The sequence below is a fragment of the Mirounga angustirostris genome, unplaced genomic scaffold (assembly GCF_029215605.1).
Source record: "Mirounga angustirostris isolate CCGP_5_RB_7025 unplaced genomic scaffold, mMirAng1.0.hap1 SCAF_14, whole genome shotgun sequence".
Taxonomy (NCBI): domain Eukaryota; kingdom Metazoa; phylum Chordata; class Mammalia; order Carnivora; family Phocidae; genus Mirounga; species Mirounga angustirostris.
Window position 1 is genome coordinate 43,177,378 of NW_026991722.1, and position 26,934 is coordinate 43,204,311.

A 26,934-nucleotide genomic window follows, 5' to 3' on the forward strand; every position below is an offset into this window, starting at 1 on the left:
CTACCTTTTACAGTTGTCCTTAGGACTTAATGAGGGTAGTATACGGAGAGGCGTATTTGGCGTAACTGCTGAGTCAGTGGACCAAAGATCTGTCATTATGAGAATAATGAACTAAAATCCTTGGTATTTGTTTCTCCTTCATTATACTGTGAGTCTCTGATGGGGCCAGGACTGGAGTCATCCATCCTGGTATCCGGTGTTTAATACTGTTGCACTTAGTAAGGGCAGTATTTACCGTAGTGAGGGCTTGCAGAGTCGTACATCAAAGCTCAGCTGGACTCCGTTGGTTCAGCTTCTACTTCTCCTGTTTTCTTTGCTTTCTGCATCTGATGTTTTTCAAGCAGTTGCCAGCTTTACTACCTATGGATAATTTTGTCCCTGACACTTTCGTTAACAGGAGGTAAAACTAAGAGTTTTTGTGTTGAATGCAGATTGTAGGAACACAATTTTTATCCAAGCACAGACCCGAGAAAACTAACATGATCTGTCCATTCAGAGAATTTTCGCCACTTGGAAGTGAGTTAATTATTTTGCTGATGTGGTGGGCCCTGCCCAGTGGTACTCAGTTTTTGGAGTACTGCCATACCTGAAATCATAATTTGCCTTCTGTTTCTAGAAAGGCAGTCGTGTAACTGTTAAGGTGCTCTAAAGCAATAAGGTAGTGGTCTTATTGTTACCCTGGTCAGACAGTAATACATAGGACGGTATCATTCCCTTTGTTAAAGCAAAACAAGGGGAAAGGACTGCAGTGGGCCACATTCTTGCTTGGACTCTTCACTCCAAGGCTCTGTGCACAAACGCTCAGTCAACTTTGAATATGCATCTCGGGCTCCGACTAAGAAAATAGTTACTTATTCTTCAGGAACACCATTTTAAGATATTATCAGAATAAACATTACTCACAACTTTTGTTTGTGTTTAATCAGTCAAAAGAGATTGACTTCTGTTTTTGGCATCGTCAGTGGTTGCCAATCTTAAAACATGCGTTATCGTCAGGAAATAGCTCAGAAGACTCCTTGTTGGTTGTCTAATATTCTCTTTTTCTTGAACTGTAAATGTTGACTGACCTTAAGTTCCCTTTCTTTGTGTTTACAGAATCACTGTAAAGTACCAAGATCTGTTTCATAGTCACACAGGACTCGAAATTTTGTGGAATTGCTTATCCCCACAACTAATAAAATTGGAAGAAAATGATCCTTACAAATTAGTGGTGAGAAGAACTTGACAAAAAAAAAAAAACATGTGCCACAGACTGTGACGTCCAGACTTGGCAGTGCTAGAGCAGAAAATAGGTAATTATAACAAGCCATAAACTAAATGTGAGTTAGAAACCCATCATGATTTGTAGTTCATTTGGTCCCTAATAATGGTAGTTTGTTTTCTTTGACAGTTGTGGAACCTGGGCAGGTTGCTTAATCTCCCTGAGCCATAATTAATTCATTTAGAAAATGGAAATGTGAGTTACTACCTACTCGGGTTGAAGTGAGGGATCAGATACGATCAGGTGTGTGAAATCACTGAAATGTCAACACCACTCTCCTAAATCCAAGCACAGATTGGAAGGAGCACTGGACAAATGCAGGGAGCAGAGGGTCACACAAAAGGTGTGCCCAGAACACAGACACCTGACATCCCAAGCATCATGATGTCTCCATACCCCCCTCCCCCCCACCCCCTGCACCAAGCCTCAGAGCCTCAGAATCCTCAGATGTCAAAAATGTGGATTCCCAGGAGACCCAGTAGTATGGGGTTGTGGGTTTATCAGGGACAACTTTCAATGGCTGTGCAAAGGAGAGACATGAAGGGACTTTTCATAACCTGAGACCCAAGGCATACATCTGGAAGAGTGTTAAGCAAGGGACCAAGAGCCTTAAGGATGACTGATGGAGGCCACTGTCCCGTGTACAATACCAGGGACGGGGCACGTATCACTCACTTACCATGAAAGCTTCCAGAGATTTTTAAGCTTACAAAAAACTGCCCAGTCTGCAGAGGAGTTACAAGAGCTGACAAGTATTTTACTTTCAGTAGGTATTCTGACATTGTTAACTGGGCAACGATTTTGCACACCCGCATTTGAGCTTAAGGAACTGGTTTTGTAAGTTTTACATTTGAAAAAGTAGTAGCAAGTTTGAATCTGGTACAGAGGAAAAGAAAACAAATGACCTAAGGTCCATGCATGAAGAAACTAATGCATTTAATAAGGAGGGAAAAAAAAAGACGAGGGCTGAAATCAGTACATTTTAAAAATCTTTTTGAAGAGATACCTTTGAGGTGGTTCTCAAGTGTCTTTTGTCCTAAGATGAGTAAACAAAATAATCTCAGCAGGAAAAGTTTAGATTAGACGTGACTTTCTCTCTGAAAGATTTCACCTCATTCCAATGACTTCAACTAGGCAAATGATTTGTGTGTGTCTCTGTCACTGGACTAGGCGCTCCTCCAGGGATGGTCATGGGTGAATTGTCCACACCTCGCCCGCATCAGACACTCAGAAGATGCACAGTTCTTATATGTGTTTTAATGCCAAATTAAATCAGCAGTTCTGAAAAAACGATCTTTCGTAAACTGTTCCCTCCTTCAAACTGAACACATTTCCATTCATCTTCCTACTAGTCAATCAGATTCAAAATACTGGAATCCTTTCTGGCTTCTTCTTTTCCTTTCATAGCCAGTCCTTAGCCTTACATCAGATTGGTTATCAGTTCCTCCGGATTCTATCTTCACCCCCTCTCTGGGTATATATTTCTCCTTTTGAGATTCTTGTGGCCAGCACTCTGGTTCAGATCCTCATTTCAGGCTCCAGCGCTGACCTCTTCAGTGCTCTGCCAGTCTTTCATTCATAATTCCAGCCTTGATGTTGACGTTAGGTCCCTTGTCCCAAAACACTGCGTGTGCTTCCCCTGACCTAAAGCCTTCAGCATCCATCTCATGAATTTTTGCAAGTCCTTGCTGTATATCCGTACTAAATTTATAAATGTATCTTCCACTTTCTCCTTATATGAACTAGGTTTTAAGCAATGGCTGGTTTTTGCCTTTCCCTGGATCTGTCATCCACCCTCTTTATCCTGCTCAGTCATTCCTCTCCTCACTGGAATCCCCTTTCTTCCTGTCCCTGCCTCTCAGAACTCTCTGGGGTTCAGCCTGGCCCCAGAGTATTTCTGTAGACTTTCTCACAGGTTCCCACAAGATTCTTGTGCTGTCCTAGACTCTTTAGTGTATGGTGTGAACTGGAAAGTTAATAGTTGAAAAGGAGATGTTTCAGAACAACACAACATGCGGTAAGCCATTGTAAAAAGTAGTTCTGCCCTGATGGAGGAAGTCTGTCTGAAACTCATAAAGTGTGTTTAATGTCTACAAAACTCTGGGAGGAAAAGCACCCTGTAAGAATCTCCTATCTATCCATTAGCAAAATTATTTTGAGGCATGTTTGGCACTTAGAACATCTTTGATCTTATATGGAGTGCATTTCTTTAATTACAAAATTTTGTGTTTTAGCAAGTATTCTCAGATATATCCTTTTGACATTTAATCTCGAATCCTCACCCAATTTAAGGTATAAAACCAATGACTCCTTACCAGTCCTAATTATCTTATAAGCACTTTGAGTGCTGCTGGGCACACAAAGCACATTTACTATTGACTTTTCATTTAAGTTGCTTCTTCAGAGAAAGCTAGGACAGCTACAGATATTTTTACCTAACAGATTGCTAAAGAACAGGTGATGGATGGTTACTAGCTGAAAAAAACAGAAAACATGAATCTTAAGGTAGCCAAAGGGAGATAATTGTCCAAATAGAAATGCTGTTTTGCCCCCTAAGAGTTTATTCTTATGTTGTATTTTGTTTTGCAAACAGACAAAAGGACCAGCAGAGCTCAGGAAGGTTTTGTGTTGCTCCGAGGTTGGGGGCAAGAATTTGAAAGGGATCAGTGAATCAGATGTAATATGGGCTCTATTTGAGCCATCCAATCTCTGTTTTGCTGACGGTCAGTATTCCAGTTATAAAAGGCTGCATAGGCATTTCCGTCAGCTCGAAAGAACTTTATCCCTGTATGGCTTTGTTCACTAAGCAGAAGGAACTATGGGAAATGGAAACTCGGTGGCATGTTTTTATTAAAGAGCAATGTGTGTATCTTCACTGAGAAAGTAAGAACCCAGGCCGAATCTTATGTTTTCTTTTCAGGTAGCAAATATCGCCTGATTCATTCCCTCCAACAGTGATTTAGTTAGATTGGGAAACAAAGTAGCATAAAATGAGAAGGCTTATGTACAAAGCATGTTTCTGTATTTTAAACAAAGAATTCAGTGATTCTATGCTCTTCCGTTATTCTAAAATCAAACTAAAACATAATCACAGAAAGACTGCAAATATATTCTATGGGGCAGGACTGGTGGCTTAAGGAGGGAATGTTTAAAAGCTATCTTTCCACTTAGTCTTCTTTAGAATGAATTGCACATTTACATTCAAAATAAGGGACATATTTTCAAATCTGGACAGGGGTACTTTGCAGCAATGTATATTTGTCCCTTTCTGTATACAGCAGACGTTTTTCCTGCAAGCTGCAAGTAAATTAAAATTTTACAAACCAGATATTTTTGTGGCAACTTTATACCACTCGTGATACTCAGTTTAATCATGTTATTAAATGTCAACTTCAGCTTTTAAATTTCTTGGCCTAATTTCCCTAATCCCCACTCTGTAGTTCTTCATTTTAATTCACATTATTTGCTAGAGAAGTTTTTAGATGAGACTTTGACTTCTTGATGGTAGACCCCATGCTCTGTTCACTTTTATATTCCTAGCTCCTCTCCCAGTACTTACCTTGTATTAAGACACGTGTTTTCAAGCATGCAAAGGAGGAACAAGGCAGAATATCATGCAGCTATGGAAGGGAGCCTTATAAGTGAAAAACATTATTAATGTCTCTTTAAATTTAAGTTCATATGTCTGTATTTTCATAAATCTAATTTATTTTAAATGGGATTAATCTGTATGTATTTGCCTAAATCTGTCCTGTACTTTCTTTTCGTAGGATCTATGTTGAGCTTAGTAGCTATTCCCCAAAATAAAGTCAAACTTAAAAGCCCTTGACTGTGAGTCATCTCTAAATAAGAGGTCTATGCTAACATAAAGTAACTCTGCAAGTCTAAAAAATGAAGGTTAACCTCATTAATTTTGTGAAATTTGCCAAACATCAAGGGATTTGAAACCTCCTAGAAAAACAATAAGGTATTCAACAAAGTTGCTTGTTTTAAAGTCTACACTGTAATCCATTAAAGAATTATCAAAAGGTCTGTGTGCATATAAAATAGGCTGTTTAAAGAAAATGACTTTGAACCCGAGAAACAGAATGCTACTCATTAGAAACCCAAACTTGCAGTGGAATGTCTACGCGTAGCCGTTATGATAAGAACCGAACAAAGGATGCCTCTCTTGTAACAACTATTGGGCTTATTTTATTAGACACTTTTAAAAGTAAATATGACATATAAAAGTTAAAGGACCACCTTTTCTGTTGTACCTTTTTTTTTTTTTTTCGTGTTATTAATTAAGCCTGAAACAGTCATGATGGTTTTCTGGCCGTGTATCTCCCAAGGAACTTTGTAGGTCTTCAGGGAGTCTTTCCTGAAATGCATTTAATCCCATCAAGCCTGGAAACTTAGGAGACAGCATGGATGGTGTCCTCAGTTGTCTCAAATGCGTATTTTTATTTCCCAGAGTTACAAGAGTTTTGTGCTCGTTCCTAAATAGTTCTAAAGAACTGTTCTAAGGAAGTTTGAGTTTTACCCTTCCTCGTTGACATTCATTATTTAAAGGGAATGAGCCACAGAATTTGTAACTTGAAATACTGGGAGTATCTTTTGATCACCAAGATTTATATTCATTGTGACACTTTGTGCTGCATGCAGTGACTGAGATCGGTTTCATGTAAGGAAGGTGATGAATCTATTCCAGAAAGAGCTCTGTTTCAAACAGAACAACTGGAGCTTCTTTTGTTGTTTGTGATGGCATACAAAGTTTCATGAAAGAAAAACACCTAGATCATAAATTACAATTCATTAATTGTAACTTGTTCACTTGTTGAAGAGTGCCCGCTGAATAACTGCAGTGAGTTTTCTCACGGGTCCTGTGGATGTCTCTTTCATCTGTAATTACATGGGATGTGATATCTGGCCTGTAACTTTGCTGTGGGATTTAGAACTTTTTAAAAACTAGAGAAAAAACACATTAAAAAAAAATGTATTTCTGGGTGAGTTCTCCTGTGCTTTTTGCCCCAGAGAAGCCATTGTATTTTAGCGAAAACCTGCTCAAACGACAAGAAAAACAAAAACAAACCAAAATAACTTGAGTACAACCTTCAGTGGTGATAATCACTCTGGAACTTGTTACGATCCTCAATTTTAAGCTATGTGTCTGCATATTTTTAGTGCTGTAAAAAGATACTAGTAATGACCGAGTGAAACTCCCTCCCATTACAGCCGAAATGAAAATGCAAAACTGTTTTTAGAGAATTATCTGGTATTAGTAGAACTGCAACCAGAACTCAGTTTACTGTTTGCTGTAGTCCACTGCTCTTTTTATTTATTTATTTTTTTGGCACCAAATAAGAACAAAATGATAAAAATCTCATATCGATGTGATTTCTTCTATTCAGAGGAAAGTACACTGTGTCAGTCTAGTTGAGGATATGGTTCAGTTGAGTATAAAATGATAATGTTTTATTGAAGATTACTTATAAAAATACATGAGATTAGAGCTGGCCTTTATACAAGCAGAATTTTTTTAGTATCTTTTAGCTTCATTAATAATTCATCTCATTAGATCGTAAAGTTACTTCTGTATTGTACTCTAAATTAAAGTGCATATTTAGTGCCCCGTTGGTTGGACTCTAATTTATACAAGGCATGCTTGTTATGTAATGAATCTGATTTTTCTGTGTGACTTGTGGAATTAATCCCATTTCTTTATAATCACATCTTGCATATTATATTGTGTATTCTTTAATAATTCCTGTGTTTTAAAAGTACCACTAATGGTCTTCCTCATATTAATAGATCTAGCCCGTGGCTCAGGAAAAGGGAAAATGTTAAACTACAATGACATTTAAATTTTAACGCTTAATCTTATTATCAGATATGCATGTTACACACACACACACACACACACACACGGTCCCTAAATTCTGTAAACCAACTCATGTGCGTCAGTAATTTGATCTTTAGCTTGTGCCTATGTTGACTTTTCTTCTTTCAACCTAATGGATTTCAGTCTACCTGAAGACTGCAGTAAGAGACTTGAGTCCATAAATATTCCTACTCCACAAAGATAATATGTTGTACAAACACCTTGCCAAACAAATTTGCCCTAGAAAAAATCCTTTACAAATACTCATCCTTAACAAAGGCATCGAGTGAGGAGCAATTATGATCCAGGTGCGGCTCTTAACATAAACACTGATGCTTCTGTGAAAGGGGCTGTCACTGCTGGAGAGCCAAGCCCCGTTCATGCAGAAGCCACCACTACTCCCCTGTCTCCGCACAGCCTGTTGGAATCCTGTGTTTCCTTCTATGTTCAGATCAAAAGCCTGCAGCCATTTGCATTCTGTGTTCAGTGATTCTCTTCCTCCTCTCAAACATAATTGTCAAGAACTTTGGCTTAGCCCACCTTGTTCTATATTGTTGTTGTTTTTTTTTAAGATTTTATTTATTTGATAGAGAGAGACAGCGAGAGAGGGAACACAAGCAGGGGGAGTGGGAAAGGGAGAAGCAGGCTTCCTGCTGAGCAGGGAGCCCGATGTGGAGCTCGATCCCAGGACCCTGAGATCATGACCTGAGCCGAAGGCAGTCGCTTAACCAACTGAGCCACCCAGGCGCCCCCATCACTTTCAATGTGACCAGGTCACTTAAACTCTGTAGCCTTTTGTTTCCCTACCTGTGAAAGTGAGAAACTATGGTACAAATAGGAAAAGAAAAAAAAAAAAAGACATGAAAGTATTTGGATCATTAGGGGTGCTATCCAGATGACATATTAGATCACAAATATTCTGAACTCTGAATTCCTGACTTAGAAAGAGCAGTAATGAGAGTCATAGCTGACTTCGTACTCTGTTCAGAGTATAGTGCTAAGCACTTCACTTTTATATGTAGAGAGAGAGATGGATTCACACATACTACAAAACAACTAAATGTGATATTATTACCCTGTGCTGTTGGATCTGAGGAAGCGGGCGCAATATCCACCTTTGCTTTTATTTCCGTATATTGAGAGTCATGCTGTACACATTCTCACTGAAGCAGCATTATAATTGGGGTTGAGATGCTGAGGCTACAAGTTTATGTTCACTCTTCCCAGTCCCCAGTTTTGAGAAGACCTAATATACATATGAATGAACACTGGCTCAACACTACACCCTTGTTATCCTTGACCTTGTCCTTACTACTGAAGAGCTAGTTGGAATTCCTTCATTCCTCCTGCACATTTTCAAATTCCAGTGTTGTTTTTGAGGCTATGTGGTGCAGTAGAACACAGGGTCTGTAGCGTCTCATCCATGGCGGCATGTTCTGGTGGCTAGACCGCTTACTAGATTACAGACATCAAAACACTTTTGTTTGCTGCCTCTCTATTTGCTTAGCTCTTGCTAAAACGCATAATATGCCACACCCCTCCCTATGCATTCAGTGATTCATATCCCTGATCTCTAGTCAAACCAGCTAATGGATGAAAAAAGGGTCTCAGGTGCCTTTTAATCAATTAATTGGTTTGACTGAAAAAAGTCAACTCGAATCATTCGTTGGTACCAGTGACAGGGAAAGAAAAAAAAAAGGAAGAAAGTTGGAAAAATTAAAGAAGGTAACTTTAATAATAAAGCCTATAAAAAGACCAAAATAAACCTAACGATCTTTTACCTGGACAGTTGGTTTTTCCAAATTCTCTTGCTCCTTTCCTGTTTTATTTTTTCTTCTCTCTCTCCTGCATTGTGTGATATTTCAAATATACAAACAAGGACTTGAGGCTTGTTGGAGGAATCGCCAGACTGGGGGTCCTGTGAGTGAGGAGAAGAGGAAAGGAAGATGAGGCTGCAGGCCAAGGGCTTTTGTTAAGGAATTTATTCTCTGTGTGATAGGAAGCCTTTGAGTATGATCTAACTTATATTTTTAAAAGGCCACTATAGGTATTATAAAGAGTGGAAGTGATAGACCAATTAGAGGCTCTAGTCATGAATCAGCCCCGATAATGGCTGATGGTAAGATGGTAGCCTTGGAGCTGTGCTGGGGATATATTTTGAAAATAGAGCTGACAGGATCTTCAAATTGATCCATTTGGAATAAAACAGGAGTCAAACTCAAGAGCTAGACTTGTAGTCTGAGCATTTATTTGGGTGTAGGGTGACACTGTTTACCATGCTTCTTTATTGGGGGCAGGAGGGAATCAAGAGTTGGGTTTGGCACCTGCTTAGTTTGAGTTGCCTTTTACATATCCAACTGGACATGGCAAGTTGGATGTAGGAGTTTAGATCTCAGGAGAACAAAGTTTATAGATACATATTCAGTATTCATTTTTATACAGGTGGTTTTTAAAACCTTGGGGTGAGTTGAAATCACCTCGGGTGAGAATGTAGAGACGTGAAGGTCCTCGCCTGATCCCCTTGAGACATCTTCCAGAGAAGGAGAAGGAATGGGAAGTGGGATCTGGAAAATCAGAACGGTCCATGAAGTTAATTTCATTTGGTGCATTAGGTTCTGATGTCCCCCTGACATTCAAGTGCCTTTACCCCAGAGAAGCTGCATTTCAGTTGACCCTGCTTGCCTCCTATCCAGGTGACAATTCACATTAAGTTCATTTCCGGTCTAGTGCGACATTCATCTTGTTTTTGAGCCTGCCTGGATTTTATCTCATTTTGTTTCAACTCTTTATATTTTATTATGATGGCTGTGTATTTGAGTCAAAGGTAGTATACCAAAAACATGCACCCACTGCCGCACCATGCTATCTGGAGTCTCCTTCACACCTTGCATTTCTGTCTGTTCTTGGTTTTTATATCCCTCCTTAAAAAAACCCAGAGTTTTTTTTTAATGAAAAATTCACATGTAATACGTCTTTCATTATTACTGTTAGGTGTGTGTGTTTTTCTGTCATTGTCCCATTTATTTACATCTAATGTTTTACTTCATTTTCATGCTTCCTGAAGTCAGGTATCTAAGACAGTTTTTTAAAATAGGGTTTTAATATATTATCCCAAAGCATTAGTATTGCTGGGGCTTTTAGGCAAAAAATATAATTCAGACTAGTCTGCTTATTGCATCTGCTTATCAGGACAGGATAAGGATATTGTTTTAGCCTAACTCAATTTATTGTAGCTAATACATACAGATGGGCAAATGGTAAAGTTGGAAGCAAATAATAAGAGCACAGGATATTTGTCTTGACATCATCATGGTTAATGTAATGAAAATACTTTAATACATGCGCACGTATTTTCATGGGGTAAATTAAATGTGCAAAATCTTTTATCTCCATAAAAATTTAAAGATATCTTGACACTTTGTAAGTATACCTAAGAGTTGGTCCATGAGTGCTATAGGGGCATTTAGGGAGGGGTTGGTGAGATAATTGCTCCTAGACAGAACACTCATGCACCTGTGATGTTTCTAGATAAGTTACACAGTGTGGAGTATACAGGAGATGGCCATAAAGTTACAGTATATGACCACTAATCCCATTCAGTTTGATATAATTAATGAGAATGGTGAAATAGAAACGTAATCATTTCTCCAAGAGGAAATGTCAACCCATTAATGAGGATGAGGCTTATTAATGTCATTTGAAGCAGATTTTTGCCCAGCTATTCAGACTGCTGAGTTGGTGTATTCACAGAGGTAGATGTTCATTTCAGCTGTGATAGAGGGAGGGAACACTTTTGAAGAGTATTTTTTGTTTTATTTTTGTTGGTTGGTTGGTTGGTTTTAAGCCAGTGACAGCAGTTAGAAATGATCACAGTTCAGGGCACATTAATAAAAATATAATAAGCATAAAATATATTTCTAAATACAAGTAATTGGCATTTAAAATGGGTATTACTCAACTAAAGTATTTATATGTTTGTGTAAAATCTTAATCTTCAAATAGTCCTTTATTACTGTTACATTAATGCATTAAAAATCATAGCCTGTTTTTTAAATTACATGTCATAGATTACTTGCCTTTGTTTTCCTTGTGATTCAAGTGAGCTGAACTGGATCTAAGAAATGCTGTCTGTATAGGTTGTTGAAAGTATACTTTCGTGTTCCTGGAACAGCTTTCTAGGGTTTATACAGTAATTCTTTAAAAAGTTAGACAGTGGGTTACTGAGACAATAATAATAGGATAGACTGGAAGACCATGTTTTTTGTTTTGCTTTGTTTTTGTTTTGTTTTTTAAGATTTTATTGATTTATTTGAGAGAGAGAGAGCAGGGGGAGGAGCAGAGGGAGAGGGACAAGCAGACTCAGTGCTGAGTGTGGAGCCTGATGCGGGGCTTGATCCAACAACCCTGAGATCATGACCTGAGCTGAAATCAAGAGCTGGATGCCCAACCAACTGAGCCACTCAGGTGCCCCTGGGAGACCATGTGTTTTTCCAGGTTATATGGTGATGTTTCCCAAGCAGAAACACATTAATTGAATTTGTATTAGAATTTGTTAATTGTTTTTCCACTTAAATTTTATTGCCAACTTAGGGATTTTATGTAATTGTTTCTGATAACTTTACTGGATTTATGAAAAAAATAGTAACTGATGAAATTTTTATGGAATCCTGCATTTTTAAATACTCCACATCATGTTGCAAGTTCATAAAGTATAAGCAGCCTTTAGAAACAACATGTGTAGGGGCGCCTGGGTGGCCCAGTCAGTTAAGCGGCTGCCTTCGGCTCAGGTCATGATCCCGGGGTCCTGGGATCGAGCCCCGCGTCAGGCTCCCTGCGCAGTGGAGGGTCTGCTTCTCCCTCTCTCTCTGCCTACTTGTGCTCTCTCTCTGTCAAATAAATAAATAAAATCTTTAAAAAAAAAAAGAAAGAAAGAACGTGTAACATCGTGTGGATTTTGGTATGCTTTTGTTATATTTGTATAGTTTGCGTTCTGTTGAAAGTCCAACTTTACTATTTATACAGTTCTTTGTAGTGGCTGGGGAGCTGATACATCTTTTCAGTGGATTGGCAGTAATAATTGGGAATTCAGTTTTTAAACTATGCGTTATGTATCATTATGGTATTTTTTTTAACATTTTATTTTTTTGGCAGAGACACAGCAAGAGAGGGAACACAAGCAGGGGGAGTGGGAGAGGGAGAACAGGCTTCCCGTGGAGCAGGGAGCCCGATGCAGGGCTCGATCCCAGGACCCTGGGATCGTGACCTGAGCCGAAGGCAGACGATTAACTGAGCCACCCAGGCGCCCCTCATTATGGTATATTTTCAAGAGCTATTTTAGGGGTGCCTGGGTGGTTCAGTGAGTAAGCGTCTGCCTTTAGTTCAGGTCATGATTTCAGACTCCTGAGTGGTACTCCCTGCTCAGCGGGGGAGTCTGCCTCTCCTCTCTCTGCCTCCTCTGCAGTGCTCATTCTCACACCGTCTTGTCTCTCTCTCAAATAATTGAACAAAATCTTAAAAAAAAAAAAAAAAACTTTTTAAATACATTGTTATTTCTTCATATGTGACCATGATCTTTTTCTCTTAATAGCCAGTAAAGGAGTAAGTATTTCTTAAATTGTTTTACATGCTTAGGATAAAATCTTACCCTGTTTGTTTTATAACTTTACTATCAGCAACTGGTTTTGGATTTAATAGTGCAACAGTTCAATGGATTTTAATTTCAGTTAATGTGATATTATGTAATACCAGTAGGGCTAATTTGGTTAATGAACATTATGTTCTATGTACCGCTTTCTTTTATTCAGGTTTCATAAAATATGTAACATCCTTTTGTTCCCTGCCTTAGCAAGCCGGGCATTGTGGGGAAACATTAACCCTTTCTGGTTTCTGTGGCACATTTGGAGGCCACTTTGTCGAAGGTGATTTAGATATGCAATTAGTTTAGTTCTGCTTTTTCCTTTTTCAGTGGTGCTTTTGAAAACTCCCAATTAGCAAGAATTTCTGTTTTCAGTAAAATTTACGATGAAACTCTATTTTCTTTAAAAATTAACAGAAACCTGTCACAAAAATTAGGAATTAGGATTCCTTCTTTGTTGACATAAGTAGCCTAATAACTAAATTTAGAAGAACTAAATTGCATCCGATTTCAGAGACTAATAATCAGATAGTTGGGAAAAGGAGCTTCTACACAATCTGTGCTTTCTCAGAGTAATTTAATTAGAGGTAGTGATATTTCAATGTAATTTGTTAATGGGCACATTCTGCGGAAAAAATGAGAATCATTCTGCCTGAGCACTGATAATTTTATATATTTTAGGTGGAGTCTGTCAGGAAAAAAAAGGAGGTTTTCATTGAATTTCATGCATAGAGATGCCTGGAGGAAGAATATCAATGAAGTGAAGAACAGCTTTAAATTTTTTGAGTTATTAAAATGCATACAAGGGAAAATGCAATAATCTTACTGCTTTTCCAATAGTTTAATACATAAAATTACATACATATCATTATCAGACTGCTGAAAATCCAGATTTCCTACTTTTAATGTCATAATCATTCTTCTCTATCGTTCCCTGCTGTTTGCTTTGATTTTTTTCAATTTGATATCAAAGAGGAATATCATAGCTCTGTTCCTTTATTTGTGTGCAACCTGTGTACAGATGTTAGTTAATATTACATGACTTTACCTGGAAAGGAAATGAACTAACAGCTTCTCTAAGAGATTTCATAACATTTTAGAGAACATGATAATAAAACCTTTCTCTTTTGGTAGGGAAATACCAAGAGTTTTAGGAATAAGAAATATTTTTGTTTTAATCTACAGTAAGTTTGATTCCAATTGACTTTATTTTATAGACACTTCAGGCTAGTTCTACTGCACTGAGAGGTTTCAGGTCACTGCAGGTGAGGCTTTATCATGGTAGGCTGCAATACACTGCACTAACACTTACCTCCAGCCCTCTGTGCCTAACACAAAAAACATCAATTTCTCTTTCATGGGAAGTCCATTTTGGAACAGGTTTGACCCCCCCACCCCCGCCCCGCCAGAGAAGCTCCCTGTAGAGTGGCTCGCTCATGCTGGGGGTTTTGGTCTTGTACTATCCACATTTAACACCTTCTTTAATCATTGCCACTGTTGGGAAAGAGGGTATCAGCTTTTAAATGCTTCTGCTGAACAGACAATGAATCATGGAACACTTCATCTAAAACTAATGATGTAATGTATGGGGATTAACATAAGAATAAAAAATAAATAAATAAATATAAAATGTTTAAAAAATAAATAAATAAATAAATGCTTTGCTGAGAAGTGATGTATGTCACTTCAATCCCCAGATTTCATTGGCCAAAGCAAGCCACATGGTCCTACCTAAGGTCAAGAGAGATGAACAGTGTCATCTCTCTGAATGTCCACGAAGGGGAGAAAAACTGAAAATATCGGTGACCATTAGTAATGCCTACTGCAGCCTTATATTTTAGAAGCATGGCAAAATAAATCAGTGTTTCCCAACCAGAATGCCAAGAATAGGGTACAGTGTGCTACAGATATGCATGGTTGAACCTTTTTTATAATGTTAAAAAAAGATGTGAAAGCATTTTTATAATAAAACAGTAAGTTAACTCACAACAGTTAACATTAGATTTGAAAGCTCCTTTAAGGCTTTCTCTAAAAACTTGCTGACAGTTCTTATTACTTTTATTATTTTCTATTTGGGTGAGGAAGACTTATGTAGACTCACGTCCACACATGGCAACTACCCAGATCTTCTCATTGACCAAGAACTCGCCAGTGGAACTGGCACCAAGATGTCCCCTTTCCCACTGAATCTGGTTATCTGGTCATTACTTTTGTATCTACATGTTTATCCTCAGTGAAGATTTTATGCAAGCATTCATTTAGTTGTCTTTTCCATTTCATTTGCTTATATTTTTGCTCATAGTTTTCCTAAACTAAAGTATCTAAAGTAGAATCTATAAATTTTAACTTTTTTATGTTTTTGTCAGGAGCCAGGGAATCATTAATTTTATTAATTTTCTCGGTGGTTTATTTCCTCTCCTCTCCCTCTTTTTCTTTTTGTCTCTTTCTTCTTTTGCTATTTTTCCTTTCTTCCTATTGGATTTTAAGGTTAAGAATTAGTCAAAGTCTTATTTTGATGGAAATCAAGAATTTTTATGTAATTTTTAGAATTAATGTGTATGTATTGTGTTAAATTTATATAGGTTTTTAGAAACAAATCCCTTAGAATTAAATTAGTTGTTTTTTTTTTTTCTGGATGTAAAATTTACTAAATTGTTAAAGAGGACTCTAGTTTCCAGAAATTGATTGTTTTCAAAATATTTTTTGATTATCCAGAATTATGAGTATACTTTTGTACATTTTTTATACTTTTTAAATGAAGTGAAAGTGAATATTACATATTCTAATTTAGATTACAGGATGTTTAATTTTTTAAGTTTTTCATGTCTTTATTTTTTTTTAAAGATTTTATTTATTTATTTGACAGAGAGAGACAACAGCGAGAGAGGGAACACAAGCAGGGGGAGTGGGAGAGGGAGAGGCAGGCTTCCTGCGGAGCAGGGAGCCCACCACAGGGCTCAATCCCAGGACCCTGGGATCATGACCTGAGCCAAAGGCAGACACTTAATGAATGACTGAACCATCCAGGCACCCCTTTATTATTTTTTTTAAGATTTTATTTATTTGTGAGAGAGAGAGCAGGAGTGGGGTGGAGAGGGGCAGAGGAAGAGGGAGAAGCAGACTCCCAGCTGAGCAGGGAGCCCAACGGGAGGCTTGATCCCAGGACCCCGGGATCATGACCTGAGCTGAAGGCAGATGCTTAACCGACTGAACCACCTGGCCACCCTTCCTGTCTTTATTTTAAAGTATTTTAAAAATGCAGAAGACCTTATATACATAATGTGTATTATATACTTATTTATATATCTTATTTCATATATTACATAATATTACTTACATAGTACATTATTTATATATGTTACATGTATATTATATAGTTTTACAAATAGATTTCTGAAGCTCTACATTCCAGAGTCTGTTTTTAGATGTCATTTTTACGTATCTTTTCTTTTCCAACCCAGTGGATCATTTGGGATGAAAGCTGGAAAGACTTCAGAGTCAAAATAACGCACTCAAATGTTTAAGGTATTAATTAGATAATATAATAATGAGTCCCTCAGGTTGGAATTCATGTGTTCTTATTATTAGTCTCACACTGGGTCTAACCATTTTACTTAATGCAAAGTGATCAATTGCAGCCATATGCAGGACAGACTTTGGGGGCACTGTATCCCCAACCAGCCATTTTAGGCAGCAGGAATTTTGCACTTTCTTAAACAGGAAGTAAGAACATTTCTTTATGAGACTGAGTACAGCACTGTATGATCAAGCTCTTAACGTCATTTATAGCATTTCCAACTTAATGCTTTAAGCCAAATGCAGAATTCCTTGTCTTACCAGCCTCTATATCCATCATCGACGGCAGGAGAAATAGAAAATGAGCCACTTTTGGATAATACACTCAGGAGAGGTAGTGATGGGATGTCACACATCGTAGTGACAACACTAACCGAAAAGATTATTAAATCAAAAAGGTCATAGTTGCACGTTGATGACTTTAAGGAACTAATAAATATATTAGTTAATAACAGTGGTTAGAATCTTCGAAAAGCATCATTCTCTTCTGGAAAAAAAAAAGCGCAAAACAAACTTCTGTAAATTATATATTCAAGGAGGCAAGTGAATATTTTACAATAGGATGGTAAGCAAATACTGCATGAGGCTGATTCCCTGGCCCTAATGACATGAAGGTTATAAAGGCTATAAATGGCATGAAGATATAAAAACCAAGAGTTTAATCTGAGAACCTCATGATTCTGTTAGTTTTATTCACGTAAAAAGCTCTTGTACATAAAAGATTGCTCATAAATCTTAAATCCACATAAATTGATATTATGAAAATAAATGGCTCCGGCTTTGTGCAAAGGTAAGGGAAGACCATATTTGCTGATACATACCAAAGTGCACAGGCTGTCCAAAGGACACTGTTTTTTCAGGAGTTTATTAGCTAATAGAAAAATGACTGTGTGTTCGAATGTTGTTCACTGTGGATTTGTTGAAGGAGAGTTATTCACTTGAAAAAATAGCTTACTTAACTGACATTTTGGTGCACCTGAATGAACTTAATTGAAAACTGCAAAAGCCGTGTAAAAAATACTACACACGGTCACAGGGTTTATGGATTTGAGGCAAAAATTCAACTCTGGGAAAAGGATTACAATGATTCATTTGTGATATTTAGTTGGTGTTATATTTTTAAACGATAGAGAAAACTTATTTAAGACAAAGCAACACCTGTGTATTCTTGAAGTCGTTATATCATTATTTTAAAATACTTAATATGAAAAAATTTGAAAAGCTTTTGCATTTCCACAGGAATGTCTTTGTTATATTTGTCAGTGCAAGAAAAGGAAAGGCCATGAAATGTAATAAATGTATTCCTCATGGTTCATGCCAAGAAAGAACTTCCTGCCAGTTGGAGAAAAAGGGGTGAATTCTTTGCTATTATTTGCTACCACTAACTTCTGTGAGTAAAGCTTTCATTGATGGTAATTATCAAGAATTTGATATCCAAGTCATAAAACTTATTATAAAAAAAAGGTATTTCACGAAAACAATCTCAGATTTTAAGCATTAAAGAATTTTAAAGGATTTTGTAAGGTTTATGTATATTTAATAGTCAATATGTATAATTAAAATTCTGTATTTCATTTTTCTTGTAATTATCTATATCATAAAGAAAATGTGGGCGCCTGGGTGGCTCAGGTGGTTAAGCGACTGCCTTCGGCTCAGGTCATGATCCTGGAGTCCCTGGATCGAGTCCCGCATCAGGCTCCCTGCTCGGCGGGGAGTCTGCTTCTCCCTCTGACCCTCCCCCCTCTCATGTGCTCTCTGTCTCTCTCATTCTCTCTGTCTCAAATAAATAAATAAAATCTTAAAAAAAAAAAAAATGTAATGATTTTCTCCACGAGGGTCCAGATGGACATTCCCACACTACCTCTGGCGAATCGCATTGTACAGGTGTGGAAAGGGTTGGTACACTCTGAAATGGCTACGAAAGTGTTTCAGGAGGAGTTGTTCTCCGGATTGAAACTCAGTAAGGGCCTGGTGTGGCAAAAGAATATCTAAACAGATTTTTCAGATCTGTAAGTGAACTCCATTCTCCATAGGAATCTACAAGTAAAAACCCGGTGACATCCCTACTGTTGAGACTCCTCTCAACCTTCCCCGCTCTCACTTCTTCATTTAGATGTCAAGTTCATTAATTAATATTGCTCTTTGCCTTTGGAAGGAAAGCTTCTCTTAGCACTGTAAAATATTTCTGTTGTCCCAACATGCCTTCAAAAACAGCAATTAATGTGGAAAAAAAACAGTAAGTTTAAAGGTGTATTTAGGCTCAAAAATATTTTGCAGTGTTCTCTTATCACTGTATTCTTAATATGGTGTGATGTTTTACTTGAGCAAAAATTATAAGCCATATGTATTTTGCACATTTTCATTCATATGGTTTATGCAGTGCTATTAAGTGGTAATGCATTTAATATATAAGATCTGCGGTTTGCTGTTAATATTTTATAAAGATATTATGGCTTTATGGTTAACATTAATTTGAGGTATTGCTTTAAGAGTCAAAAAGTACTTTAAAATAATTATTTCCCTGATGTTTAATTTTGTATTAACCATGTTAACAGTTTTATGTAGGCTAGAACATAATAACTACATATTATGTAGGAAAACTATGCAATAGCTCTAATAATAAATTTCTTGTTTAATATAGTAATGTTTTCAGCCACAGATATTTAATTGTGTATAGAGTTGTTTTAAATTTGAATAATCCCATGGATTAAGCCTGTTTTTTTAGTTGTCTAAGGAAATTTATTTCCTTCTCCTGTGTTACGAAATTCTGGAGTTCCTACTCGGAGTTATTTGAGTATTTAAGCAAAATTAATGTTTTAATGTAAGGAAGATTATTCTGTCAGAAAAAATAATTCAAGTTCCTTGATTATTTTTAAAATAATAGAATTTCTGCTTTATTACGTGTGTCTAATAAGAAATTATGACTTTTGTGAAACACCGACTGAATATCTCCATGCCTGATGTATATATGTCAAGTTATTGATTCAGTTTTATAGCTTCAAGTAATACCACTTTGAGGCAGTTCACTGGAACTCATGTTTATGAGAGACTGAGGATTTTGACAATTATCCCTTTCAAATATCTAATAATATAGCAGGTTAGATCATCACCAATAAGGAAGTTTTTCCTATTATTAATGTCTTGCATTAGTGTGGCACATTTGTTGCAACCAATAATGATACATTATGAGTAAATAAAATCCGTAGTTTACATTAGGACTCACTCTCTGTGTTGTGCTGTTCCTTCAGTTTTGACAGATGCAGAAGGCCATGTATCCACCATTACACTATCATATAGAATAGTTTCATGGCTAAGGATGCATTTTAATTCAAAATAAATTTATCATCTTTTCTTAAAAAAACATATATTAAAAAAACGATTGGGGCACCTGGGTGCCTCAGCCGGTTAAGCGTCTGCCTTCGGCCCAGGTCATGATCCCAGGGTCCTGGGATCGAGCCCCACATCAGGCTCCCTGCTCAGCGGGGAGCCTGCCACTCCCACTGCTTGTGCTCTCTCTCTCTGTCAAATAAATAAATAAAATCTTTTAAAAAAAACAAAAAACAAAAAACGATTACACTGTTTCATGTTTTGGAAGATAAAAGTTGAAAATTGTATGCATTATGTTACTCAGAGTTCTTTACCTACCATTTATTAGGAGAATGTTTTAATAACAGGAACAGCTTGGTTCCAGTGAACCATGTATTTCTTCTAACAACAGAAACATGTCTATGATCATTGCCTTATTTTCCTCATCTTGAAAGTTAAATTTTAAATCTAATTTTAATAATTAAGCCATGTCCCTTGGATATCTTTTTCTTCTTTCCAAATGGCTTCTACCCACTCTCCTTTTTATATTTAACCAGTTTTTTTTGTATACATACTTTGTCATAGTCCTCCTGAAAATTCCTTTGAAATGTTATGTAAATTTAATTTATAAATTAAATTAGTGGTGTAACTGAGATTCTATAACATAGCCATGTCCCACTATTTTTTTCATAAATGTCTATGTTTCTGTAAAAAAAAAAAAATCCTCTTGAATAAGTTTGAGTGGTTGTTTCAAGAAGAGAATTTTGTCAAATTTGAGAAAATATTCTTAGCTGCATCTAAGTCATAAGTGAAACAAAATAATAGGCAAAAACACTGACCAGTGGTTAATAAGTGGAATCCACGCATTCCCCACTGTGTCAGATCACAAACTAGGTGGTCTAAACAACAGAAATGATTTTCTTCCAGTTCTGAAGTGTGTAAGTCCAAGACCAAGGTGACAGCAGGTTTGTCTTCTCTCGAGACCTTTCTCTGCTTGCAGATGGCCTCCTCCTTGCTGTGTCCTCACAGGGTCTTTCATCTGTGTTTATGCACATCTATGCCCAAATTTCCTCTCCTTATAAGGACTCCCGTCCTATTGGTTGAGGGCCTACCCATATGAGCTTTGTAAATCTTAATTACCACTTTAAAGACCAGCATGTCCAATTATAGTCATATTCAAAGGTATTGGGAGTTAGTGTTTCAGCATAGGAATTTTGAGGAGCACAATTCAGTTTGTAACACCCATTGAAATTAGTAAGCCTTTTAATTTGTGTGACTTGAAAACAGTAAAATGTAGTTATCATTGATGAAGCATGTCACCGTGAAGCAGGCACTCGACACGCATTAACTCCCAACCACAGGATGAAGTCAGGACGAAGCTTTCACTGAGGAGGATTTTCTCAGTTAAGGTGTCGACCCTAATGGTTGACTGTACAAAGGGAATTACGTAATGAAAAACACTTCTTTAAACCTGAATCCTCCCCAGTATATTGCTTATTTTAGTATTTGAGCAAATGCAAATTAACATTTGTTTAACAAACCCAGAAGAATTTAATAATAAACCAATTCATAGTAGTTATAGGTGAGGAGCAGGGGTGATAGAAAACTAATTGACTTTAAAGAACTGAGGGGGATGGGAGGATGGGTTAGCCTGGTGATGGGTATTAAAGAAGGCACGTTCTGCATGGAGCACTGGGTGTTATACGCAATGAATCATGGAACACTGCATCAAAAACTAATGATGTAATGTATGGTGATTAACATAACATAATAAAACTTAAAAAAAAAAACAACTCACAGATCATTCCCAGCTGAGTGCTTGGTACCTACCAGGTGTCCAGTAAACATTTATTGAATCAAAAAACAAGAGAGAAAGAAAGAAAGAAAGAAGGAAGGAAGGAAGGAAGGAAGGAAGGAAGGAAGGAAGGAAGGAAGGAAGGAAGGAAGGAAGGAAGGAAGGAAGGAAGGAAGGAAGGAAAGAAAGAAAGAAAGAAAGAGAAAGAGAAAGAAAGAAAGAGAAAAGAAAGAAAGAAAGGAAAGAGAGAAAGAGAAAGAAAGAAAGAAAAGAAAGAAAAAAGAAAGGAAGGGAGGAAGGAAAGAAAGAAAGAAGAAAGGAAGGGAGGAAGGAAGGAAAAGAAAAAGAAAGAAAGAAGGAAGGAAGGAAGAACCTTTATTGGGCGCCTGGGTGGCTCAGGTGGTTAAGCGACTGCCTTCGGCTCAGGTCATGATCCTGGAGTCCCGGGATCGAGTCCCGCATTGGGCTCCCTGCTCAGCAAGGGGCCTGCTTCTCCCTCTGACCCTCCCCCCTCTCATGTGCTCTCTCTCTCTCTCATTCTCTCTGTCTCAAATAAATAAATAAAATCTTAAAAAAAAAAAAAAAAAAGAACTGACCTTTATGCAATTTCCTGCAGTTTTCCCCAATGTCAGACTCCCTGAGGAAAGAAAGAAAGAAGAAAGAAAGGAAGGAAGGAAGGAAGGAAGGAAGGAGGAAGGAAGGAAGGAAGAAAGGAAGGAAGAAGGAAAGAAGGAAGGAAGGAAGGAAGAAGGAAGGAAGGAAGAAAGAACGAACTGACCTTTATGCAATTTCCTGCAGAGAGTTTTCCCTGAGGTCAACCACTTCTCATTCATAGGATGTTCCATGACCCTTTATAGGAAAAGGCATATTTTTTTTCCTTCTTTGCAAATGCATTTTTCTTTAAAGGCCTTCTTCTTTCCCTTCCCTGCATCATTCTGACACCTGAATCCAAGTAGGTAGCTGAGTACCAAATTAACAGAATCCTCAGGCACTGGAAGAGTGAGCGTGAATTTCCCCTTCTGCTGGCTGCCCCTCTGCACCCCACTTCCAAGGGCCCAGCTACTCCCCTTTAGGGGACATTTAGGGTACACTCTAACTTAAGGACTTCTTTTTAATAATACTCTTTACTCTGGTACTTTTGGAGATCTAAATGTGGCATTATTCTCTTCATGAGCATTTATCGAACCCCTTTGTCTTTATTCTGTTTACTAAAGGTTTAGGTTTTGGGAACTTAGGAGTCACGAGTTTAGTTGGATTTTTTTTTGCTTTGGTAGGAGAATACCTAAAGTCAAGCCCTGGGCACGGATGACTCTCTGAATTTTCTTTCCCCATTTGTAGAACAGAAATAATGATTTCCACTTCAGGAGGTTATTGCTAAGGCTAAAGTAGATAACCTAATCTTCAGTAACTTGTTCAATGCCGGGCATGCAACAACTATTAATTTATTTTCTTTTGCTCCCAACAACTGAATACAAAGTCAAATTACTTAAAGATTTTTTGTTGTGGTGGTTGCTGAACGTTATTGCTGCAGCAGGCTGGACATACTTCTATGTTTCCTGCCTATTTTCAAGTTTTTTGAAAAGTTGTAAGGTATTCACCATATAATTAGTCTGTGAAAATTTAATAAGCATTTATACTGTCTCTGTCACTTTTAGGTGTCCTAGGAAACAGAATAACCAAGACTCGCTGTCAGGAAGCCAAAATGAGTTTACAGTCTACTTACAGAGAGAAGATTTAGTCACATGAAACCATTAATAAGTAGACATTATTTCTTGTAATAATCCTAATGAAAATAAAGTGCTAATATGTGCTTCCATGGACAGGAAATGTAAAAACAAATAAGAGTTAAAATTAAATTAAAATAAAAAATTTGAAGCCTTCCCAAATGAGGGCATTGGCTGCCATCTTCTAAAGATCATCCAGGTGGACCCTATGCCCAAATGATGGCCTGGCTCTGGAGCTGTGGCATGGAGAATGGGGGTGGAGGAGCTTTCCAGAAAAAGTGGTGAGCATGGGGTTTGGGCTGCAGTGAGATAGGGGAATGACTGAGAAATCCAACTGGGTCGAATATGTTTTAGAAGATGATGTACAAAAATTACCAAAGAGATCAAGTGACCAAGAGCGAAAAGAGCATTGGACACCAGATGAAAGAGGGTATATAATATTATTGATAGTAAGCATGGAGGAGACCTGGCTGAGCAACAGAGGTTTAGTCTAGGAGTAGATGCTCAATGACCTGGAGCAGGGAGAAGACCTATAGGAGGCAGATGCAACAATCCAGGTGTGAATTGATGAGGGTCCATGCTAGAGTGGTAAAAAAGGAACAAAAAAGTGCAAAGGTCTGACCTACGTTATGTTTTTAAGTTCACAAATACCTTTTCTGATATAAAAAGGTGTTTTTATACAAAGATGGTAAGTCTTGAATTTTGCTTTCTCAGCAGGGTTCCCCCAAATCAATTTTACTTTTCATTTTGTCTTTAATAAAAGATTAGCAGTAGATGGCATTGTTCTATAGAACAGATTACCTATTTTTCACTTTTAAATCGCATGGCAAGTAAGATGGGGTAAATAAGTATCTTTTGGGATACTTCTACTCCGAAGACAAATATTCTGGTTTAACATAATTTAGTGTGAGTTATAACTTCTTTTTTCAAACTTTATTCTTTTTTTTTTTAAAGATTTTATTTATTTGACAGAGACACAGAGAGAGAGGGAACACAAGCAGGGGGAGTGGGAGAGGGAGAAACAAGCTTCCCGCCAAGCAGGGAGCCCGATGCGGGGCTCGATCCCAGGACCCTGGGATCATGACCTGAGTCGAAGGCAGACGCTTAACGACTGAGCCACCCAGGCGCCCCATGAGATACAACTTTTATTTTCATTTTTAAATGTTTGAAAAATGAAGGATGATATATGTGGGACTATGTGGGAAATAATATATTCAGTAGTTAAAGTATTTTATTATTGTTATCAAGGATTTTATGGTTACTAAGGGAAATAAGCTTGCATATTATTTGGCTGTGATCTTGTGCACATCTCAGTGAATTTATATTAATGAAAACAAAAGAACTCATCAATCCATATGTGGAGTGGGAGTTTGAAAAATTTACTTAGATATTTGAAAAATGCAAAAAGTAGTATATATTTTGTAATGTGTACCTATTAATTGCTTTCCAGAATATATCCTATGTACAAATTGGGGTTAGGACATAACATCACATGTTTACAGAAATTTAAAACATTGTTTTTTCTTTGCTCCCTTTATGCTATTCCCAGAGAAATTTTCCTCATAAAGAATGATTGAGGATTTCAAAGGAAATCATCTTCCTTAGAGAATATTTTTATTATTTTATAATTTTACTTTGGCTTGACTATGTTTAGTCCTACATTTATAAGCATGTGGTTTAACTTTTGTGTTGTTATCCAATGAGACATAAGCTGATTGATGTTGCTCTTTTTTTGCACTTTTTTATTATGTTAATCACCATACATTACATCATTAGTTTTTGATGTAGTGTTCCATGATTCATTGTTTGCATATAACACGCAGTGCTCCATGCAGAACGTGCCCTCTTTAATACCCATCACCAGGCTAACCCATCCTCCCACACCCCTCCACCTCTAGAACCCTCAGTTTGTTTTTCAGAGCCCATCGGGTTGATGTTGCTTTTAAGAAAGCATTGATTTTTTTTTTCAATTTTAAGTCATTACATGTTAAATAAAGATAAGATATATATTTTGAGATATGTTTTATTTTTATGTCTGAACATTTATAAATTGTTACTGCTTCATAGAACTATTATAAGCACCATGAGGATTAGAAATTGCAAATTATTCCCGTTTTAATTACTACTACGGTCTTGTAATTCTAGAGCCCATGGTGGGCATTCAACATTAATAAAAGTTATTGCTTTCTTCCTTGAAGAATTTATTCAAAAATTATAAGTTAAGACTGTGTGCCAGGAAATGTGCAAAGTATTCAAGATAACTAAGAAAATTGGCCCTGACAGTACCTCTCACCGTGAATGTCAGGAATGGCTATAAAACTGTGGTAGTAGAGTTCAGATTGCTACATGAAGATAGAGAACTAGGGATGGTTCCACCTTCAGTGACTCTGGAGCTGGGACGGAAAGGATGAGTGGGAGTTTTGTTAAGGAGTGGCAGATAATATCAGGGAGAGAGGGAGAGCATGGCGGAAAAAACAGGTGTAGCCAAGGGCTCCAAGATGCAGGGGAATGTGGAGGGAGGGGAAAGGCTTTGGAACAAGGAGATTCTGGGGACCAACTCAGAATCATAATCTGGTATCTTTAGTATGAGAATTCCTTTAATAATGTAAAACTGAAACTTCTGTGTTTTATGCGTACCGCGTTTTACCCTTTAACCTAAGCGGGACCCAGACTTAGACATTTCTGTGTTTGTATTATCATGTGACTTGTAGGTTTGTTATCTCTTACAGTGAAGTTCAGCAACTGCAATGGAAAAAGGAAAGTCCAGTATGAAAGCAGTGAGCCAGCAGATTTTAAGGTGGATGAAGACGGTATGGTGTATGCTGTGAGAAGCTTTCCCCTCTCCTCTGAGCATGCCAAGTTCCTGATATACGCCCAAGATAAGGAGACCCAGGAAAAGTGGCAAGTAGCAGTAAAATTGAGCCTCAAGCCTACCTTACCTGAGGATTCAGTGAAGGTAGAGTATCCAAACATGGCTTTGGAGTTATGTTTTAAAAATGAGATTTATACAGTTGGAACTAAATAGATGCTTTGCTTTATGTCACATTGGCCAATATTTGAATTTTTATGATCTTCAGCCACTTCAATATTATTTTGTTGGTTTTTTTTAATCTTAACTTAGACTAAATATATATTTAAGCTATCTGAAATTGTGTTTGAAATGGTTGTTTATACTTTGAGATTTGTAACTTAATTTAAATTAGAAGTAGTTGTTTGTTTTAAGTTTCTTTGAAGCTTTACAAGCTGTTAAATATAACCCGAAAATAATTCTTTGCAAGATGTCACTAGTAAAGTCTATTAAATGGGAAGTACAGATATACAGTAGCAATAGGAAAGCATTTCTAGCTAGGAGTATTGGGTTTTTGTCTTGTCCCTTAATAATCAAATTGGGGAGTATGAATTATTTATACTACTGACCTAACTTCAAGGAATGATATACTCCCTCTGGTGGAAGCTGCTGTGAACCAGAATAAAAGAAGTAGATAGACTTCCAACAAAGTACAGTTTGATTAAATTCAGCAAACATTTACTGAGCACTTACTTTGTATAAATCACTATACTAGGAATTTTTAATAAGATACAATAACTTCTTCAGTAAAGTTATGATAACTATTAGTTTCTGAATATTCTAATTCGTGTTAATTCGAAAAAAATATGAGGAGACACGAAAATCATCTATTTTGAAGTCCATAATTTCATGAAGTATAACTATTACATTTTGTAGACTTATTGTACTGTGGGAGATAAGAATACGCACGTTCACTTCTGCTATTT

At 37.2% G+C, this 26,934-nt stretch overlaps 1 protein-coding gene across 1 annotated transcript in view; it reads left to right on the forward strand.

The window, feature by feature from the left end:
• CDH2 (cadherin 2) overlaps positions 1–26,934 on the forward strand; it is a 209,126-nt gene that overhangs the window by 123,300 nt on the left and 58,892 nt on the right. Inside the window, exon 3 of the mRNA XM_054510335.2 lies at positions 25,890–26,116. Coding sequence (XP_054366310.1) covers positions 25,890–26,116 — 227 coding nt within the window. The remainder of the gene's footprint in view (positions 1–25,889; positions 26,117–26,934) is intronic.